This window comes from Chlorocebus sabaeus, chromosome 3 (assembly GCF_047675955.1).
Source record: "Chlorocebus sabaeus isolate Y175 chromosome 3, mChlSab1.0.hap1, whole genome shotgun sequence".
NCBI classification, from domain to species: Eukaryota; Metazoa; Chordata; class Mammalia; order Primates; family Cercopithecidae; genus Chlorocebus; species Chlorocebus sabaeus.
Window position 1 is genome coordinate 73,789,233 of NC_132906.1, and position 22,184 is coordinate 73,811,416.

The following is a 22,184-nucleotide window of genomic DNA, read 5'->3' on the forward strand; positions in this document are numbered from 1 at the left end:
TTATTATTATATATTGAAACAGTCCAGTATCCTTGTTTAGGCTAATTACAAAATGTAATTACTAATATATCCAAGGTGTTTACTGTTGCTTAATGCCTCATTTTGATGTAGCATTTTGACTTGTTAATTATTCCAACTTTCTTTTTTAGATTTTCTCCCTTAATTTGTGGATAAATTATTCTTGGTTCTTTCTGTGGATAAATTGACTTGAGATCATCAGTTAGTTAAGTAAGAAACAAAATATCCCACGGTAAAGTCTTTGAAGATAAGATGATAAGAAAAAGGATATGATTAATGATGTGGTCATGATAATTTATTTTCATCAAATAATAGCACTTATGGTTTTCACACTGCTTAACAAAGTGTGATAATTTATGGATACTTTGAAAATGAATGCTTTACTTTCTCTTTAGTTAGAACATGTGAGGAGGTCTTAGGATTGTCTGGTTTTCCTTTGGGAATCGAACCTCCCTTTGTAGCAACCAGTGTGTAATCTACTAGCTTTCATTCTGGAAAAGAAAAAGATTTTAAAAATTATAAAAATATAGCACGGGGTGAATTATGTACTTAATGTGACTATCTTCTATAAATAATGAAGTCAGATTATGAAATACATTTCTCAGTGATACTTTTTTCTATCATTAGTGATAGAAATGAATAGTTATAAATGACTGTAGAATAAAGAAACTATCATACATATAACTTATTTTTTATTTCATTACTTTTTTTAAATTTTGAGACGGAGTCTTGCTCTGTCACCGAGGCTGGAGTACAATAGTGCAATCTCAGCTCACTGCGACCTCCGCCTCCCGGGTTCAAATGATTCTCCTGTGTCAGCTTCCCAAGTAGGTGGGATTACAGGCATCTGCCACCATGCCTGGGTAATTTTTGTATTTTTAGTAGAGAGGTTTCCCCATGTTGGTCAGGCTGGTCTCAAACTCTTAACCTCAGGTGATCCACCTCCCTCAGCTTCCCAAAGTGCTGGAATTACAGGCGTGAGCCACCGCACCCGGTGATTTCATTACTTTTAAACAGACTTTGATTCTAGAAATATATCTCTATAAAACGTGTGTGTTGTAGGCAATAGTCATTGTTGTCCAGTCATTATCCTTGGAAAGCTGAATTTAGTTGAGTAGGCTGAGAATTACAATTTAGATCCTTAGATTAGTTTTGATGAGTCATTTAATGTCTGGAGCAGATGGACAGTGTTAACATGAATACTAAATCTTCTCATCATTTACCTCTGCTTGTGTTACAGAAACCCTTGAAACTCTCATCAAACAAGCAGAAAATTATACCAGTATACTTTTTTGCAATACCTACAGGAACATGGCCTTGGAGGCTGCTGCTTCGGTTCAGGAGTTCTTCACTGATGTGGGGCTGTATTTGTTTGGTACAGATGTTAATCCTGAAGAATTTGTCAACAGATTTTTTGACAGTCTTTTCCCTCTGGTCTACAATCACCTCATTAACCCTGGTGTGACTGACAGTTCCCTGGAATACTCAGAATGCATCCGGATGGCTCGCCGGGATGTGAGTCCATTTGGTAATATTCCTAAAAGAGTAATGGGACAGATGGGGAGGTCTCTGCTGCCCAGCCGCACCTTTCTGCAGGCACTCAATCTGGGTATTGAAGTCATCAACACCACAGACTATCTGCACTTCTCCAAAGAGTGCAGCAAGGCCCTCCTGAAGATGCAGTACTGCCCACACTGCCAGGGCCTGATGCTCAGTAAGCCTTGTATGGGATACTGCCTCAATGTCATGCGAGGCTGCCTGGCACACATGGCGGAGCTTAATCCACACTGGCATGCATATATCCGGTCACTGGAAGAACTGTCAGATGCAATGCATGGAACATACGATGTTGAACATGTGCTCCTGAACTTTCACTTGCTTGTTAACGATGCTGTGATACAGGCTCACCTCAATGGACAAAAATTATTGGAACAAGTAAGTAGGAACTCCACATTTCCAGTCTGATTTCTTGTAATTCAAAGATAGCCATGATATACTTTGGGAAACAGTAGGAGAATGTATCAATTAATATATTCAATCTAAGATTTTTTTTTTTATATTTTATGATAACATTTTGGTTGGCTGAAATACCACATTCTCCCCTAAGTAGAAGCCTGCTGAAAGGGTGAGTTCTGTGACATGGCAAGAGCTCAGGTTTGAAATCGGGAACAGCATAGATTTGAATCTTTAGCCTACCAGTAATTAGTTAAATGAAATTAGGTAAGTCCCTTTGGCCTCTTTGCACCTCAATTTCCTCAGTGATAAAAGGAAATAGTAACATACAACATTTGAAGTATTCTTTTTTGGGAATATAGGCATTATGTATGCAAACTACTTAGTATGGTACTTGGTACTCTAAAAATGGGTAGTTATTGTTAGAATTTCAAAAGTATTTCGCTTTAAAATGGAAAATGCCAGTTATATATCCCTGAAGTTAAGACTTGATAGCTTAGTGTTCAAAAGAGTTTCTCCAGAGATGCTCCAAAATCTGTCACAGTGATGGTGTGATAATTTTTGGAAATGTAGTATATACACGGTCATGATATTTTATTCCTAGCAGACTGAAAGGTTTTTAAAACACAGTCATCAAATCAAAACATATGAGAGTTTTCTATTTGTCCCACCTTACATAGAACCATTTTTCTAAATATTCACTGGCTCCCATAGTAATAGTTCTCATATCCCAGAGTGAAATAGGACAGCACGCTGATGGTCCTACTAAACATTTTCCCCTGAAATAAAATTATACTCTCCAGTGCCAACAAAAGACATCTCCTTAGGCTGACATTGATTTACCGAATTAACAAGCGTTCTCATCAATTAGCTTTAAGTAGAAAATTTTAGTAAAGAGAGAGTTTCTCCACGTTGGTCAGGCTGGTCTTGAACTCCTGACCTCAGGTCATCCACCCGCCTCGGCTTCCCAAAGTGCTGGAATTACAGGCGTAAGCCACCGCGCCCGGCGATTTCATTATTTTTAAACAGACTTTGATTCAATTCCTTTAATTAATGACTGATAGAATGTGAAAAGCTTTATGTCCAAACATGTTTTTCCCTTCCCTTCCTTCAGGGACTTGCCAGGTCCTGTGTGAGCCTTTATGTTTCCTTTTTCAAATTAGAAATGACACCCCGCTTTAGGTGGATTCAGCACAGCACCACAGAGTAACGTGTGGGCTGAAGTTTAACTCCTACTCCCTGCTTCATTCAGCTGGGTATCCCTATACAATGAACCGGATTCTCAACTTGATGTAATGGCCTGGTCTTCTTGTCTTCTCACATCCTTTTATGAAAATCGCACATGCCCCAGAAGCTGTGGAAGGGATACAATAAACCATCTCAAAAGGAGGTACCAATGACTGCTGTAGTTTCAAGTATTTCACTGAAAAATAAGCATTTAGATCCAGGGAACAAAATGCTCTTATTATTAGTAGTACTTTGAGACGGAGTCTCCCTCTGTCGCCCAGGCTGGAGTGCAGTGGCGCGATCTCGGCTCACTGCAAGCTCCGCCTCCCGGGTTCACGCCATTCTCCTGCCTCAGCCTCCTGCCTAGCTGGGACTACAGGCGCCGCCACCACGCCCGGCTAATTTTCTATATAGTTTTAGTAGAGACGGGGTTTCACCGTGTTAGCCAGGATGGTCTGGATCTCCTGACCTCGTGATTCGCCCGCCTCAGCCTCCCAAAGTGCTGGGATTACAGGCGTGAGCCACCGCGCCCGGCCAAAATGCTCATATTATTTTATTGAGTATCTCCAAAAGGGAAAGTAAGCACAAGAAATCAGAGGCCAAGTCCAGATTTGATTATTAATTTGGGGCATGATAATTTAATGTCCGCGGGACCTTCTAATATATGTAAGTGAATAGGTTTTCAAGACCTTTTTTCTTACGTATTTTGGAAACCTGAAGGGCCTTTTTGTGTCCTTGAAATCTATCCTGTAGAAAATCTTCTGCATTTCCTGTTTCAAAGACTAAAATAAAAGTTTGCAATAGACAGGCAAGCTTTGAAATCCTGAATTTGCTACCCATTAGTCATGTGGGCTGGGTCAGCTTCTAAAACCCTTAAGCCTATTTGTCCTATGTGAAAAGGAAGGGAGGAATAACTTAAACGGGACAATGTTGGTCAGACTCCGACACTGGTAGGCAATTGGTACCTGAAAACCTTACCTTTTTCTCTCCTTATTCTAAGGAAGGCCCTGAGCAGACCTTGGTGAAGCAGGTGACTTTAGTATCTCAGAGTATTAGAATCAGGTTTATGTTTCCTAAAGAAGTTTTATACAAAACTTTTATGATGTAAAACTCCCTGTTGTATTTTCAGAGTGCTCTTTTTTAAATAAATCGTCTGATTTTATATAATAAATAGTCCTATGACTATTTTGAGAAACATCAGTTATTACTAATAAATTATGGATTCTTTTCTAAATAAAACAGAGCTCTCTTTTTTACTTATGGGAACAGAAGAAGAAACTGACTTTAACTTCCTTGAAAATTGAGCCATTAATATTTATTTCTACCAACTTCAAAGTGACTTATAAGCTCTTTATCAAACTTTGATAACCAGTTCACACATCGATGACTTTAACAAATTCAAAATAAATTACTGGAAAGCCAGCAAATAATGACTTTCTCACATTCCCAAAGAAATCTCTAAGATCTGGTACTTCCAAGTCTACTCCTCCATAAACATATATTTTCACTTTAAAATATCTGTGGAGGTACCTGATGTAGGTACCTGATGTATATATATATACCATATATATATAAATACACCTGAATCTGTTGGATGAATTTCAACTGGAAAAAAGTGTAGCTTTCTTAGAAAAATCTTAAGTACCTTATATTTGGTAAATGTTTAGAGTAACAAAAGTTAATTTACAAGAGAATATTTTTTAAATTTCATAATTCTGTGATTTTATTAAGACAAAGTTTGATTTAATAAAGCAGAAGAAGAGACGTACAAAGAGTAGGAACTAAAAGCCCAAGTCCTAGTGTTAAATTGGATTTCACATCTGTCTCTGCCTCTTACTAGCTCTGAGTCTACGCATTTGCTTATTTTATCTCTGCTTGCTTCAGTTTCCTCTTTGGTTAGATGTGGCAATGTAATACCATAATAGTATCCTTGTGAGAATAAAATGAACTTACATACTTAATGTCTTGTGCATAGTGTTTACATTTTACCAGTTATCACTATCACATTATATTATTTAGAAATAATTCACTGATTTCTCTGATTTTTTTTTCTTTTTATTTGAAATGGAGTCTCGCTCTGTTGCCAGGCATGAGTGCAGTGGCGTGATCTCAGCTCACTGCAACCTCCACCTCCCGGGTTCAAGCGATTCTCCTGCCTCAGCCTCCCAAGTAGCTGGGACTACAGGTGCACGCCACCATGTCCAGCTAATTTTTGTAGTTTTAGTGGAGATGGGGTTTCACCATATTGGACAGGCTACTCTCCAACTCCTGGCCTTGTGATCTGCCCGCCTTGGCCTCCCAAAGTGCTGGGATTATAGACCTGCACCACCGCACCCAGCCTTCTCTTATGTTTTAAATGCTCCCAAGGTAAACATTTCTTTCTTAGGGGTATAGAGCTCAAAAAATATTTTAAATAATCATTTAATTAAACAAATCCTTGTAATTTTCTTTATGAATGAGAAAAATTGATATTTTCAGAATATATTAGATAAGTTTCTAATGTATTTTTAATATTAATGGATATAAGTAGATTACCTTCTTGTTAGTAAATTATTAATTCATTTGGTAAATATATACTTCATATTTTTGAAATTGTATTTCTTAATAATTACATTTAATATATTATTTCTTGCTATAATTTGACACTTTTACTAAAAGCATAAGAACATAGAGTCTAGTTTAATAACATTGTTTCAAGATGTTGTAAATAGTACACATGTTACCGGGAAACACAGCTAAATATTGATTCTATACAGTTTCAGGGGAAAAAAAAAGTTGTTTTCTTTTCTTTTTTTTCTTTTTTTTTGGAGACTGAGTCTCTCCCTGGAGTGCAATGAATGGCGCGATCTTGGCTCACTGCATCCTCTGCCTCCCAGGTTGAAGCAATTCTCCTGCCTCAGCCTCCCAAGTATCTGGGATTACAGGCATACATCACCACACCCAGCTAATTTTTTGTATCTTTAGTAGAGACGGGGTTTCACCGTGTTGGCCAGGTTGGTCTCAAACTCCTCACTTCGTGATCCACCTGCCTTGGCCTCCCAAGATCAGAAGCATAATTTTCAACAAAAAAAAGTCCCATTCTGTTTTTTCTTACAGATAAGTTTTTCACCTATTCTGTCTATACATATTAGTAGAGATTCAGCTGGTTGTATTCAAATTACTTTAGAAACACTATGTAATTCTATCAATAAAATCTATTAAAAATGACTTTAAGGTAGATTGTATAATATATACCAATATACTTTAATTAGCTGTTAAGGAAACTAATATTTTATCACTTCCTCTGTACACTTCCTTTGACATTTATCTGAATCTGTAGACAATAAGCACAGTAAATTTATTAAGTGTTTTTAGGTGTTTATACCTTCAATAAAAGAAAAGTTAAATAGTTAAAATAGCAGGATTGTTTAGGACTAAGTGCTAATTTTGTCCAATTTATTCAACGATGTGATACATGTTTTAAAAATATCAATGTATATGAGATTTTGCAAAAAATAAGTACTAGAGAACAAAAAAGGTTAGGGAACAATTCTCAGAATCTCAGTCTCCAAAGTAACCTAATTAAAATACAATGCCATTGCAATTTTAGATATTTTAAATTTAGATATCTAAATGCAATACATTCTACAGTAACTATCACACATGAACTTGACAAAAGTCATGACATTTGCTTAGCGTCAGTCAATCTAGTGCAGTGTGGGAGTTTTTGAGTGATGAAGAAGAGGTGGCAGAGTGCATCACCTTCTCAGGGCCACGACACTTTCACAATCATAAGAAGGCTAATATGCCCTTTCCCTAGAAAAATAACACACACTGACACACAGGCACATGCAAAATATTGCATGTAATTTCAGTGACTTTACAGCTCCTGTGATGCCACAGACCTGAGGGTAAGGACCCCTGAGTTAAAGAAAGGACATCCTCATTCTTAGGGTGAAATACAGTGATACCAGAGTTGGTTCCTAGAGAGGTTCAAACATGGATGAAATTATTTTGAAATTAATGTTGGATATGTAGAGTATGTTCTTTTGACTATGACTCAGATCAGAATGTATAAACTTTAGACAGATAAGAGATTGGAATGAATAAGTAGAATCTCTAGGGTTGCTCCAGTTTCTACAATATATGAAAAGTTGACAATATATTATTTCTGAAATAAAAATTGTTTTGGTCGGGGAGCTTTCATTCACGTACATATTTGGACTTGGCTGCCACAAGGTGGAAGGTGGTGGCCAAAAGCTGTGTGTAAACTACCTCATAGACAAAGCCCATGGGTGGTTGGACAAAATTTCATTAAAAATACATTAGTAGTGTTGAAAGATATTATTTTTACCTTTGCCTAATTTTTGTTTAACATATGTGGTAGGTTGATATTGAACTTGTGATTTCATATATGGCTTTTCTGAGGAATAAGACTGGGAACTGACAAAGAAAAAGAAAAGGCGTAAGAATTAAATGTGTAACAATTGAGAGGGGAAAAATACAAGCTCCTGGTGTGAAAGGCAGCTCTGAAAGAATCCAATCAAAGTGGGATGACTTTGATTTATAGAAAACACTGTAAGCTAATAAAGCAGAAAAGGAAGATTCATTAGACCATAGGAAAGTTATCTAGTCCAACTCACAGTTCTACATAGAGATCATTTGTAAAGGTTTTCACCCACCGACTTCTGGTCACTAAATAGTGTTAAGGAACTTCTTACTCCAGATGTGGTCATATTAAGTGTGTAGTGACAATTAATTGTTTCTATTTTTAATATGAGGATCATTTTGTTTTTCTCAAATATGGAATGAGATGTTTTCTGATTAGAGACAAGTCAAAGGGTAATTTCATTGTGCACGAATTTTCTGTTCAGATGTCATAAATATGACACTCTGTTGAGGTAGTTCTGTGATATTCCAGCCTCTGCTGGTAGGAATTTTCTTCACATGCCTGATTAGATCTGAATCCTTCTTATTTTGGAGATTTGACCCCTGCATGTGTGTACCGTACTAGTGGAGTGGTGATAGTGGTGGGTGGAACCTCTCCTGAGGTGATTAGCAGTGGTCAGGACTAATGAAGACTGGTGTACCTCATATGAGGCAAGTCCAAAATTCTTTAGGGGCAGATAACAAGTTTGAATACTTTTTGTGTCAACAGTTCATAGAACTTTGAAAATGTTGCATGATTATTTTGTGATTTTATCTTTCCGATAAATATTGTGGAGTGAGTTACTAGAGAATAAAGACTGATAATCACAGTTATTTATTTTTACCTAATTTCCTGAGAGAGGAAAGATTATTAAATATCTTGTGAAGGTCCGAAGGTCTATAAAGCAGAATCTGAGCAAAGGCCTCCTAGAAGAGTGGTCCATCACGTTTGTGGACATCTCAAGTTGTTGGAAAGTTTATCCTTCTGGTGAAGGATTATATGTATGTTAAACAGTCACCCATGGTATACTAGAATGTAATGTTGTGAAGATAGGAACTAAGTCTTGGCCATCTTTGCCTTTAAGTATTTGAAGGCTATTATTCTGTCACTTTTCTTGACGTGTTCTTCTTTCCAGGTTACGCACTCCATTTAATTCTAAATGTAAAAGGGAAAAGAACCCCTTATATTCTTCCTCAGTCAAATTATGTGTCAAATGTGCGTTTGCTTTTATTAAGTTATTGAGGTTTCTTTGAGCAAACAATCTCTTATCCCAATATTATGAGCTGTTTGTCTCCTGGGAATAATAAATTTTTAATAATGTCTAGTGATTCTTTTGAATTTTTCTGAAATAATTTCTGATTGAATTTTATGTGAATAGGTCTTCAGGTACATTACTGATGCTTTCAGCTACTTTGAAAATCCTCCTGCTACTTTTGTGGGGTAAATGTTCTCTAAATTGATACTGCATAAACCCATGTGTAGGTCTTTCCACAATTTAATTTCTTTTTCTTAACCAGTTTTTAATTGTCAAAAATTATATGTATTTATGGTGTACAACATGATATTTTGATATATGTAAAATAATTAAAATCAAGCTAATTAAGATATCCTTCACCTCACGTACACGTTTTAGTGAGAATGTTTAAAATCTACTCTCTGAGAAATTTCAAGTGTATACTACGTTGTTATTAACTGTAGTCACAACACTGTACAATAGATCTCCAGAACCCATTCTTCCTGTCTAATTGAAACTTCTTACTTTTTGACCAACATGTCCTCAGCCTCAGCCTTGGCAACCACCATTTTTTTTTTCTCCTTTGAGTTTGACTTCTTTAGATTCTACATAAAAATGAGATTCATACAACATTTATCTTTCTCTGCCTGACTTATTTCACTTAGCATAATTCCTTCTAGATTCATCCATGTTGCTACAAATGACAGAATTTCTTTCTTTCTTTTTTAAGGCTTAATATTCCACTGTGTGTGTGCGTTTGTGTGTATGTGTGTGTATTCTCTTATTCCATAGGTTCTCGCTTCACTCTGTTGATTGTTTCCTTGGCTGTGCAGAATCATATGTATATATCTCACATCTGCTTTATCTATTCCTCTGTTGATGGACACTTAAATTGATTCTGTATCTTGACTATTGTGAATAGTGCTGCAATAAACACGGGAGTTCAGACATCTCTTCCACATACTGATTTCATGTCTTTTCAGTGTATACCCAAAAGGATAATTGCTGTACCATAGAGTAGCTCTATTTTTAATTTTTTGAGGAACCACCCCACTTTTCTTCATAATGACTGTACAAATTAACATTCCTACCAATAGTGTACAGGTTTCCCCCTTTCTCCACATCCTCAGAACACTTGTTATTCTTTTGTCTTTTTAGTAATGTCCATTCTAACAGATTTGAGATAATATCTAATTGTGGTTTTAATTTGCATTTCTCTGTTTATTCATGATATTAAACATTTAAACATATACTTCTTGGCCATTTATGTTTTCCTTGGAGAAATGTCTATTCAGGCCCTCTGCTGTGTTTAAAGTTATTTGTTTTATGTTATTGAGTGTTTGAGTTCCTTATGTATTTTGGATATGAAGCCCTTATCAGATGAATGGCTTGCAAATATTTTCCCTTATTCCATAAATTGTCTCTTTACTCTGTTGATTGTTTCCTTGGATATGCATAGTGTTTTAGCTTGAAAAAATCTCATTTGTCTACTTTTGCTCTTGTGGCCCATACTTTTGTGGTCATATCAAAAAAATATTGCTAAGACTAATGTCAAGAACATTTTTTCCTATGTTTTCTACTAGTACTTTTATAGTTTCAGGTCTTATGTTAGTCGAACATCAATTAACTAGAGATGCACAAATTTATTTCTGGGATCTTTATTCTGTACCAGTGGTCTACATGTCTGTCTTTATACGTGTACCATGATATTTTGTTTATTATAACTTTTAGTATATTTTGAAGTGAGGTAGTGTGATGCCTTGTTCTTATTGCACAATATTGCTTTAGCAATTTGTAGTCTTTTGTGATTCCATACAAATTTTAGGAGTTTTTTCTCCATTTCTGTGAAAAATGTCATTGGTACTTTGATAGAGATTGCACTGAATCTATAGATGGCTTTAGGTACTGGACATTTTAATAATATTAACTCTTCTAATTCAAGAACATGGATATCATTTTACTTAAGTCCATCCTCTTTAATTTTTCATCAATTTTTACAGTTTTCAGTGTACATATCTTCAACCTCCTTTGTTAAATTTATTTTCTAAGTGATTTTTTGGTAGTTGTTGTAAATGGGATTGTTTTCTTGATTTCTTTTTCTGATAGCTTACTGTTAGTGTATGGAAGTGCTACAGATTTTATGTTTGTTTTGATTAGCAATATTAAGCATTTAAAAATATACCTGTTGGCCATTTAATAAAGTTTGTTTATTATTTCTTTACCAAATTTATTTATTATTTATCACATTTTTTTCTTGGAGTATTTAGGGTTTTCTATAAATAAGATCATGTTATCTGAAAAGAGGCAATTTAACAGTTCCATTTTTTTTTTTTTTTTGGATGCCTTTTATTGAGTTTTCTTGCCTTATTGCTCTGGCGAGAAATTCAAGTACTATGTTGAATAGAAGTGGCAAGAGTGGATACTCTTGTCTTCTTCCTGATCTTAGAGGGAAAGGTTTCAACTTTTCACTATTAAGTATAATGTTAGCTGTGGGATTGTGATATATGGCCCTCATTGTATTGAGATAAATTCCTTCTATAACTTATTTGTTGAGAGTTTTTATCATGAAAGAATATTGAATTTTATCAAATGCTTTTTTGTGTGTGTTTATTGAGATCACATTATTTTTGTCACTCATTCTGTTAACATGGTATATCATGTTTATGTATTTGTATATGGTGAACCATCCTTGCATCCCAGGGATAAATGTCACTGCTGTTGAGTATGGTTTGCCAGCATTTTGTTGAAGATTTTTGCATCTGTGTTCCTAAGGGATAATGATATGTAATTTTTTTTCTTTTAGTGTCCTTATCTGGCTTTTGTATCAGGGTAATGCTGGCCTTATAAAATGAATTTGGCAGTATATCTTCCTCTTTGACTTTTTAAAGAATTTGAGAAGAACTGGTATTAGTTCCTTTAAATATTTGGCAGAATTCAACTGTGGAGCCATTCATCCGGAATTTTATATAATGGGGAATTATTTTAAAATGTTTGATTCAATTTCCTTAATCATTATTGGTCTGTTCAGATTCTTTATTTCTTCATGATTCAGTCTTGGAAGTTTCTATGTTCCTAGGCATTTTTCCATTTCTTATAGGTTATCCAATTTGTTTGCATATACTTATTCATTTTATCCTCTTAAGATCCTTTGTATGGAATTATCTGTATATTTCTTTAAGGTCCATTTGGTCTCAAGTGTAGTTCAAATTTAATGTTTCCTTATTGATATTCTTTCTGGATGATCTAGCCATTATTGAAAGTAGAGTATTGAAATCCTCTACTCTTTGCAATACTATCGTATTGCTGTCCATTTCTTGCTTTGTATCTATTAATATGTACCTTTTTATCTAGGTGCTTCAATGCTGGGTGCATACATATTTGCAATTCTTATACACCATTTTTGAATTGATCCTTTTGTCATTATATAATGACCTTCTTTGTCTCTTTTTACATTTTGACATAAAGTCTATTTCATCTAAGTACTAACTCTATACTCTTTTGGTTTCTATTTGCATGGAATGAATATCTTTTTCTACCCCTTTACTTTCAGTTTTTATATGACTATAGAAGGCATGACCACCCAGAGCATTCCTAGGGGATCTGGATCTGGGCTAAGCTCTCATGTTGTTGCTGCCTCTGCTGGTCATGGGGCCCCCAGGATCCGTATTACACAGAGCATCGTGGCAGTCATTGGACCTTCCATGGCTTCCAAAGCCTCTGATGAGTCACCTGAAATTGCCAGAACTCCATGGCCACAGAAAACCACAGAGTACCACTGTGAGCATCCTGCCTAAAACCTCTCAGGGCTTGAAAACCAAGGACGACTTCACTCAAGATGGAACAAGAAAAACAGTGCCTCTCAACTTTCTCCATGTCTTGACCACAAAGTCAATGGTCATATTACATGATCCTTGGAATGAGGGCTAAGCTCTGTAGGCCAGAGTGGATAGCCAGGGTCTCTGGCTATCCTAACGCCTTCCTAATTGACTCAATAAATAAGGAGGAAAATCTCTTTCCACGCCTGTAATCATTCTTGGTCAATAGTTGGGAAGTTCTACAGTGGAGGAATGCAAGTATGCAACATTGGCCATTGATCCTCTTTCTCTTTAATAAAACTTTGCATTATGTGACCTTGGAGACCTAATCTATCTAGGGATGATCAGAGAAGACTCCACCTGTCAGTTCCTTTCTTGGTTTTGTGTCTGGCTGGCTTCAGCTATGCATGGGAAGGGTGGAGTAAGAGGTGTGAGGATGGAGAAGGTTTCTACTCCCTTCTCTGTTTTCATTTTTGACAACTAAGGAAGAAATAATAGGAATATTCAAAGTCTTCACATTTCAGGAATGTGTAATCTAACTGTGGGATATTTTGTTCCACTCACATTTTTCCCCTTCTGACTGTTTACATTTATGATTCTGACTTTGTGAATCAGAAAGTCTGGCTGCTAACACCTAACTCTTTAGCAACTATCTTTTGAGACAGGTAGTACCTCCCACTTTTAAAAAATTTGGACCATTCTCCTTATTCTATTTTCAGCCACTCTCTGTGTTCATTTGGACAGTAGAATAAGCAGATGAGGCACCTGTTGTTGAAAGATTACCTAAAGAAAATGTCAGTAGAAAGCATGGTAGGTTTTGATAGAGTCTGTGTTAGGATGTGTACTAAACTCTTCAGTAACATTTGTCTGTACATTGGAGGCACAATATGGATAGTCTGATTTAGAGATGATTCAAACTCGTTTAATCACATCAGCAGTAGATGTTTGATGCTGGATATCATCGTTGAGGGAGGGATTTGTGCATTTCAATGTTACCTTCAGGTTTTGGTCTAAGAATAGGAAACTTTTATTCTCTTACTTGAATGGAGAAGGACTCTAAAAACAACCTCCCCCCCATATTTCCAAATGACATATAGTTATAATTTCCAACAATAAAGTAGTAACTGTTAAAAAAAATTACCCAAAACCTGAAGAGAAGGAAAAATATTACTTATAGTCCTCCAGTTATTTAAGTCAAGCTCCTTGAGCCATCTCTAGGTACATGTAATTTTTTTTCTTTTTTTTTCTTTCTTTTTTTATTTTTTATTTTTTGGGATGGACTTTTGCTTTTGTCACCCAGGCTGGAGTGCAGTGGCATGATCTTGGCTCATTGCAACCTCTGCCTCCCGAGTTCAAGCAATTCTCCTGCCTCAGCTTCCCCAGTAGCTGGAATTATAGGTGTGTGCCACCATGCCCAGTTAATTTTTGTATTTTTAGTAGAGACAGGTTTTCACCATGTTGACCAGGATGGTATTGATCTCCTGACCTCGTGATCTGCCCACCTTGGCCTCCCGAAGTGTTGGGATTACAGGGATGAGCCACCACACCCGGCCCTAGATACATGTAATTTTTTTTTAAATCTACTATTTCATCACTTTACAGACTATACTAAGATCTGTAAAGTTAGATTTAATTTACAGAAGATTGATAAATAGCAAATAATTTTTGCCCCATGGAGTTATAAGTGATATTTGCCTGATTGAGGAAACAAACCAAAAAGTTATTGTCAATCATCTTGTAAGTCTGACATTAATCTCGCAGTGTTTCTTCTTGTAAGGAGTATAATGCTAATCTCTGGTATTTACCTTTCAAGCAGCTTTATTGTGCTGTTTGTTCCCTCATTAAGAAATTAGGCAAAAATATTTCACAACTGCTCATTACATATTTTTGAGAGTCATATTTGTAATTCTTTTTGAAATTATACTTTGACCTAACACATTGAGAAGGTCTCAAGAAAATATGTTGCTTATGATGGATGGGACTTTTTTGTTGGGAATTGTTAGAAACTTGAATTCATTTAACTGCTCTCCAAGTAGGGAAGTAATCATTAAATCATGAGATAATTGAGCAGATGTAATATGCTGCAAATGTGGGAACTGAGAGTTGAAGAAGATGTTCCCAGAGGATGAATAAAGGGCAAAAACAAAAAAGAAAATGAAAAACAAGAAATGAAAAGATGTGCTTTGTAACAATAAAGAATGCAATCCACAATGAATATCTAGTAGTTAGGAATGTGCCAAATAGCAACAATATACATGTAACAACAAATTAAGATAAAGACATCGTAGAAATAAATATAAAAATTGAAGATGAAACATAATAGAAATAGAAAACCGGGGCCGGGCGCGGTGGCTCACGCCTGTAATCCCAGCACTTTGGGAGGCCGAGGCGGGCGGATCACGAGGTCAGGAGATCCAGACCATCCTGGCTAACCCGGTGAAACCCCGTCTCTACTAAAAATGCAAAAAATTAGCCGGGCGAGGTGGCGGGCGCCTGTAGTCCCGGCTACCCGGGAGGCTGAGGCAGGAGAATGGCGTGAACCCGGGAGGCGGAGCTTGCAGTGAGCCGAGATCGCGCCACTGCACTCCAGCCTGGGCGACTGAGCCAGACTCCGTCTCAAAAAAAAAAAAAAAAAAAAAAAAAAAAAAAAAAAAAAAAAAAAAAAAAAGAAAACCGGAAAAATTGTAGGCTTATTATGTAACTCCAAGAGCATAGTGGAATTAATGGATGCATTTGCTTTAAAATCAGGAATCAAACATTACTGTCAATATATGACACTGTCTAAGTTAATGTTTATATTCAGGCACTAATTAATACAATTAGACAACTCTTACAACTCATCAATTAAAAATTAACCCAGGAGAAGATGGGCATAGACATTCTCCAAAGAAGGCTATACAAATGACTGATAAGCAAATGAAAAGATGTTTAACATTGTTAGTCTTTATATAAATCAAAACCACACTGAGACAGTGAGATACCGCTTCACACCCAGTAGGTTGGCTATCTTAAAAAAGACTAACAAGCTGGACATGATAGCTCAGCCTGTAATCCCAGTGCTTTGGGATGCCAAGGTGGGAGGATTGTTGAGCCTAGGAGGTCAAGACCAGTCTGAGCAGCATAGTGAGACACTATCTCTACAAAAAATAATAAAGATTAGGTAGGCATGTTGGCACACCTGTGGTCCCAGCTGCTCAGGAAGCTTATGTGCAAGGATCACATAAGCCGGGGACGTCCAGGCTGCAATGAGCCATGATCGGGCCACTGCACTCCAGCCTAGGTGACAGAGCGAGACCCTGTCTCAAAACAAATAATAAAATAAAGATAAATAGTAGCAAAGTGTTTGTGAGGCTGTGGAAAAAATTGAGCATGCAAACATTGCTGGACTGAATGTAAAATGGTGCAGCCACTTTGGAAAACACTTTGGCAGTTCCTCAAAAAGTTAAATTGAGACCTAGCATATGACCCAGCTAATTTCATGCCAAGGTGTATTCCCAAGACAATGGAATACATATATCCACAAAAAAACATATAGATATCATCACAGCGTATTCCTAATAGCCAAAAACTGGAAACAACCTAAATGTCTATCAACTGATGAATGAATAAATGAAAAGTTCTATATACATATAATGGAATATTTTTTGGCAATAAAAAGGAACAAAGTACTGATACATGCTACAATATTATTGGACCTTGATAAATAAACTTAGGCATATTAAAATTTTAAAGCATATAGTTGAGCAGACAGGAGTTAATGAATTGGGCAGTGCCAGACCTCAAGCGATTGGGACCTCACCGAAGGTGTGTGAGGGAAAAGTGTTCATAGAGTATTCACAGAAATAAGACAAAGGCAACATTTGATTGATAAAGGGAGGAAATAGTCTTAAAGTCCTAAGTAGAGATTCCTTGGCTATTTCTGATTGGTTAAGTTTGTTTGTTTGTTTGTTTTTCCCCTGGGATATGACTGTTTACTCTGAGTTGGGTTTCCGTTTGTTTATGTCAGAGCCCAAAAAGCTAATGCCAACTCAGTCTAATGGCCTCCTAATTAATTACTTTAACACATTTTGTGAAAGAAGTCAGTCTCAAAAGACTACATATTGTAAGATTCTATTTATATGAAATGTCCAGGACAGCAAATTCATGGAGATAGAAATTAGATTAATAGTTGCCAGGGGCTTAGAGGAGCTGGGAACTGGGAAGTTACTGCTGAGGCAATATGGATTTTTTTGGAGGGGGTAACAAAAATATTGTAAAATTAGATAATGATGATGGTTGCACTACTCTGTGAATATAATAAAATTCACTGAATTGTGCATTTCAAAAGGGCGAATTTTATGTTCTGTGAACTATATAACAATAAAGCTGTTATAAAAAATTACATTGTATACTTTTGAAAATTGACTCATGCAAATAGAAAACCAGTATATGCCAGGAAGTAATTTCTATGTGTGGGTTTGTTCTTTCTGTTGGCATACTCTTTCGGAGGCTTTGGAGACTCAGAGGAATAATGTGTCATTTAATTTGTCACCCACTATGACATATTAAATATGTTTTTAGAAACATTTTGTCTTTAACACTACAAGGTCCTTCAGATTTAAAAAGTTCTCATATATCAAAGGTTTTTTTTGTTTTCCCCATGGATGCTCAACTTTCAGATCCCGAAAAACTATTTTTGTTATTTAAGAAATTTATGAGTCTGATACATTTAAGAAAGAAGATAATCTCATACATTCATTCAGATATTCAAGTAATGTATATTGAGTGTTTGCAGTGTCCTAAAACTGCTAGACATTGGGTGTTACCAGCTGGGCATGCAGCTACACTGTTGGTACTTCAATAGGTTAACTCACTTTTCCATGGCCACTTTAACCTCCCTAGTCTACTCTCCACACAGAAGTCAGAATACACTTTTTAAAAGATAAAATACATTTTGCTTAAAATCTTCCAGTGGTTTTTATTGACCTTAGAATGAAATTTAAAAGCCTTTATACTGACCTTTAGTGCTTTGCACATTCTAGCCTCTACTACCACTTTACCTTCGTCTGGCACTACTCGTTATACTCCCTTGCTCTAGCCATGCTGGAGTTCTCTTGGTTCCTTTAGCATTCGGTCTTCTCTCATGACTCTTGTTGGAGTTTTGAATGAGATAGGCTCTCCCCTGGCCATCCTCCCAAGCACCTTTATCTATAGCTAATGTTAATGCTACTCCTCATTTCTGTGTTGCGATAGATACCACTACCTGTGGGAAGCTTTCCTCTGTAGAAAAGGTTGGGTAACTTTGTAATGTAAACTGGCAACATTGTAACTTCTCTTTTACAGCATTTGGCATAAATGCAGTTATTTATTATCTATATTTTATATTGATTTGCAGATGCCCAAAGGCAAGAGACCATTGGTTGGACTCACTACTGTAGCCCTAGAGTTGACGTCTTGATTCATATATGATTCCCCAATGAATATCTGATCATCAACTTAAGAAAGCTGGCCCTTATCATGCGTTGCCTGGACCATAGTAATTGTCTCCAAATTGATCTTTTTGCCTGCAGCTTGGCCTTCTTGTATCTGTCTGAAAAAGTACAAGCCCCATAGCGTGGTATAAAGTCCCGTTTGTAGTGATACCACCACATACGAACTGTATACCATGCTATGCGGCTTGTATTTGTTCATATCAATCTCGTTGCAAGTCTCCTGACTTGCCCTCCCTTCCTTTCATGTTCCAGGTCTATTAAAGTACATGCAGCCCTTCATCCATTCCTCTTAACCCCATGTTGTGTTGAACATTCTTCTGTGTCCACCTCACCAGTAAAACTGGAAGCTTATACAGAGAATTCACTAGACTTTGTCACTTCTTTATGCCCAATGCTTGTTAAAGTGTCTGGCAATATTTGTTAAACTGAAATGACCTCAGACGTCACAGCAGAAACTTCTTGATTTAATGCACTGAATTAGATTTAATTTCAGGCATTTATAATATTTTATTGAATCTTAAATTACTAACACTTCATATCTTCCATGAGAACACAGCAAGACAACTGTGATAATCTATGATTCTTCTCATGAATGCACAGAATGCTTCCATTTAAACTTTTATGCAGATAAATACTCTGATACTATTAATGTTGTATCTGCATTTATCTTAAGTCCTGTCAAAAATCATGCTTATCAAATTAGGCTATTGGAAATAAGGGCAAGAGAAAAATAATAAATATTAAAACCACATTTTGGTAGAGGTGTATATAATCTACTCGAAATAGCTCTGGGAGTGTTCCCACGCTACACCTTTCATCTTCCATTTCTCAATTCAGGAATGCAAACATCAGGCATTGGGGCTTCTCCGTTGCATGTACTGTCTGGGTTCAAAGGCATCCCAAGCTGCCCAGGGCCTGGGGCAGGACTGAGGCTTCGCTGTCAAACTAGATGCCTTTAGATTGTACAAGTGTATTTCTCGTTTAGAGAATTCACTTGGTTCCTCTAAAGAAGTTTTTTAAATTGCTTTTTTTTTTTTTTTTTGTAGTTCACTCGTGTTCATTTAGATGTAAATAGGTATTCTTTGGAAAAAAAAGTTGCATGATCTTCATTAAGTTCAGGGAAAGCCTACACACAACAGCCACCTCCTAGAGGGAATTGTGGGTGGTTTCCATGCAGATTGTGTCAAAGGCTCTATGAAATCCTGCTATTTAAAGGAACGCCTTTACACGGTTGGTGGGAGTGTAAACTAGTTCAACCATTGTGGAAGACAGTGTGGCGATTCCTCAAGGATCTAGAACTAGAATTACCATTTGACCCAGCCATCCCATTAGTGGGTATATACCCAAAGGATTATAAGTCATGCTACTATAAAGACACATGCACACGTATGTTTATTGTGGCACTATTCACAATAGCAAAGGCTTGGAACCAATCCAAATGCCCATCAATGATAGACTGGATTAAGAAAATGTGGCACATATACACCATGGGATACTACGCAGCTATAAAAAAGGATGAGTTCATGTCCTTTGTAGGGACATAGATGAAGCTGGAAACCATCATTCTCAGCAAACTGTCACAAGGACAGAAAACCAAACACCACATGTTCTCACTCAGGTGGGAACTGAACAATGAGATCACTTGGGCACAGGGCAGGGAACTTCACACCCCGGGACCTGTCGTGGGGTGGGGGGCTGGGGGAGAAATAGCATTAGGAGATATACCTAATGTAAAGGACGAGTTAATGGGTGCAGCACACCAACATGGCACATGTATACCTATGTATCAAACCTGCATATTGTGCACATGTACCCTAGAACTTAAAGTATAATAATAATAAAGAAATCTTGTTATTTAAAAATACCCATTAACTGTATTAAGTAAAGCATTTCCAGTATTTATTTAGCCAAGAAGCCCATTTTTGACTGAACAACTTATAGATTTTCTCCTAAAAACACTTTGAAAAATCCTACTCTGAGGTACGTTTCATTATTTCCCAAAGTGGTCATTTTAATAATTGTGCATTATTTGGGGTTTGGGCCACAGCAGATTTATTTTGGGGGATGTCAACATCCATCCCCGAACAGGGAATGTGGGCTGGCATCTGGCTGGGTAACTTCAAGTTTATAGCTAGGCCGTTGGCAGTTGTGGTCATCCTCGATGGGTGCTCCACATTAAAGGATTGGTCATGCTAAAATTTACCAAGGACTCTAAGAACACAGTTCAGAAACTGAATCCCTTTGAAAATTCTATGTGCATTTGATTGAATTAGATTTTTGCAGGTGCAGCAATGTGAAAATAGGACTAAACATTATCTTGACCTCCTAAAAGTGATTTATTTCCAGAGAGATGAGAGTAAACATGTCTCAGACAAATATCTTTGTCTGGATGCTATGCTTCTAGCTTTATACTAAGCAACCATTTTATTCAATTGTCTATCCACACGCACTGAGAATTATAATATTCACAAGGACCGTTAAGATGGATTCTCTAGTTCAGAGCATACACCAAAAGCAAAGTTGTTTCCAGTTTAAAAAATATATTTATTTAAATATTATTAAATATATAAATATATATTTAATTTGAATATATTGGTGTTTCTCACTAACTTGAGTGGAAATATGAATGATTCATAAATACTTTAAAAATCTATAATATGTAATATGGATTAGAATGTGATATCTTCATCATTTGTTGATCAATAAACAGTATAATCTATGTAATTAAAATGCACATCACAGTCATCAGTAATCTCTGATAGAGTGTCCTTCATTCACATTGGAAAATCTGTAACCCAGAACGGAAGATAATACAGAAAAGATTTCCACCCCACTGCCTGGTGTCCTCTGACTTTGCTGTTGCCTTTTTCATTCACTGATCATCAGCTGAGTAGCCTTAGAACAAAGAGGTATCAGGAGTATCACAGAACCACTCTTACCCTGTTCAGAGCCAACAAAGGACACTCCTGGCCATAGTTTACTAATCCGCCATCTTAGAATTATTAAGCCTGTTGGGGAAAAAAAAAAAAAGAGATCATGATAAAACTAAGAGATGGATGAATACAAACAAAAATAAAAAACAAGTGGCCAGGTGCAGTGGCTCATGCCTGTAATCCCAGCACTTTGGGGGGCCAAGGTGGGGAGATCACCTAACATCAGGAGTTTGAGACCAGCCTGTGAAACATGGTGAAACCCAGGCTGTACTAAAAATATGAAAATTAGCTGGGCGTGGAGGTGCACACCTGTAATTCCAGCTACTCAGGAGGCTGAGGCACAAGGATCGCTCGAACCTGGGAAGTGGAGGGTGCAGTGAGCTGAGATCGTGCCACTACACTCCAGTCTGGGTGACAGAGAGCGACTCTGTCATAAATAAATAAATAAACCACAAGCCTTCATATTATACTACAAGCAAGCAAGATTTTAAAAACAAAACCACTAAGTTTATATTTATGAAAAAATTGAAATAAGTAAGAAAGTGTCCCCCACTGCCCTTTAAAATACTTTCTTGAATGCCTAAATAGTCAGACTTGGCCAGATGATGATACTAACTGTATCTTCTTTTCATCATTTTCCATCATTCCTGATATAATACAGAACATGGAGAGCGGTCATGTCTTTTCTCCTTTCCTTTCCCCTCATTTTCTCTACCTCTGATGATTTCAGGCTTCTGGGACATAAAAAAGTAGTTTATTCCTAGAGTCACTTTAGAGACCCTTGTCATATCAGCCTGGTAGAAATTGATTTCTCAGGTTCAATTACCACCTTGTTTATATGTATCCAAGAAATCTCTGAGCACCAGCTTTCTACTTGATACTTTCTCTCAGAATGTCACAAAGACTCTTTAAAACCCAGAAATCCAGAACTGAACTCATGGTCTTGTCTCCCGCACCTGGTTACTCTTTAGTACATCCACTTAGAAACCTAAGAATCATCCGTGACACTTACTTTACTTCCCACCAAATTTCCAATCCTGATTCCTATTGATTTTATAACCTAAATATATCTCAAATAGGTTTGAGTTGCCCTTTTATGTAGCCAATTATCATATTCTTGCTTGG

General features: G+C 36.7%; 1 protein-coding gene across 1 annotated transcript in view; it reads left to right on the plus strand.

Moving 5' to 3' along the window:
* The window catches only part of GPC5 (glypican 5), a 1,460,926-nt gene that overhangs the window by 279,158 nt on the left and 1,159,584 nt on the right, over positions 1-22,184 (plus strand). Inside the window, exon 3 of the mRNA XM_007960682.3 lies at positions 1,259-1,953. Coding sequence (XP_007958873.3) covers positions 1,259-1,953 — 695 coding nt within the window. The remainder of the gene's footprint in view (positions 1-1,258; positions 1,954-22,184) is intronic.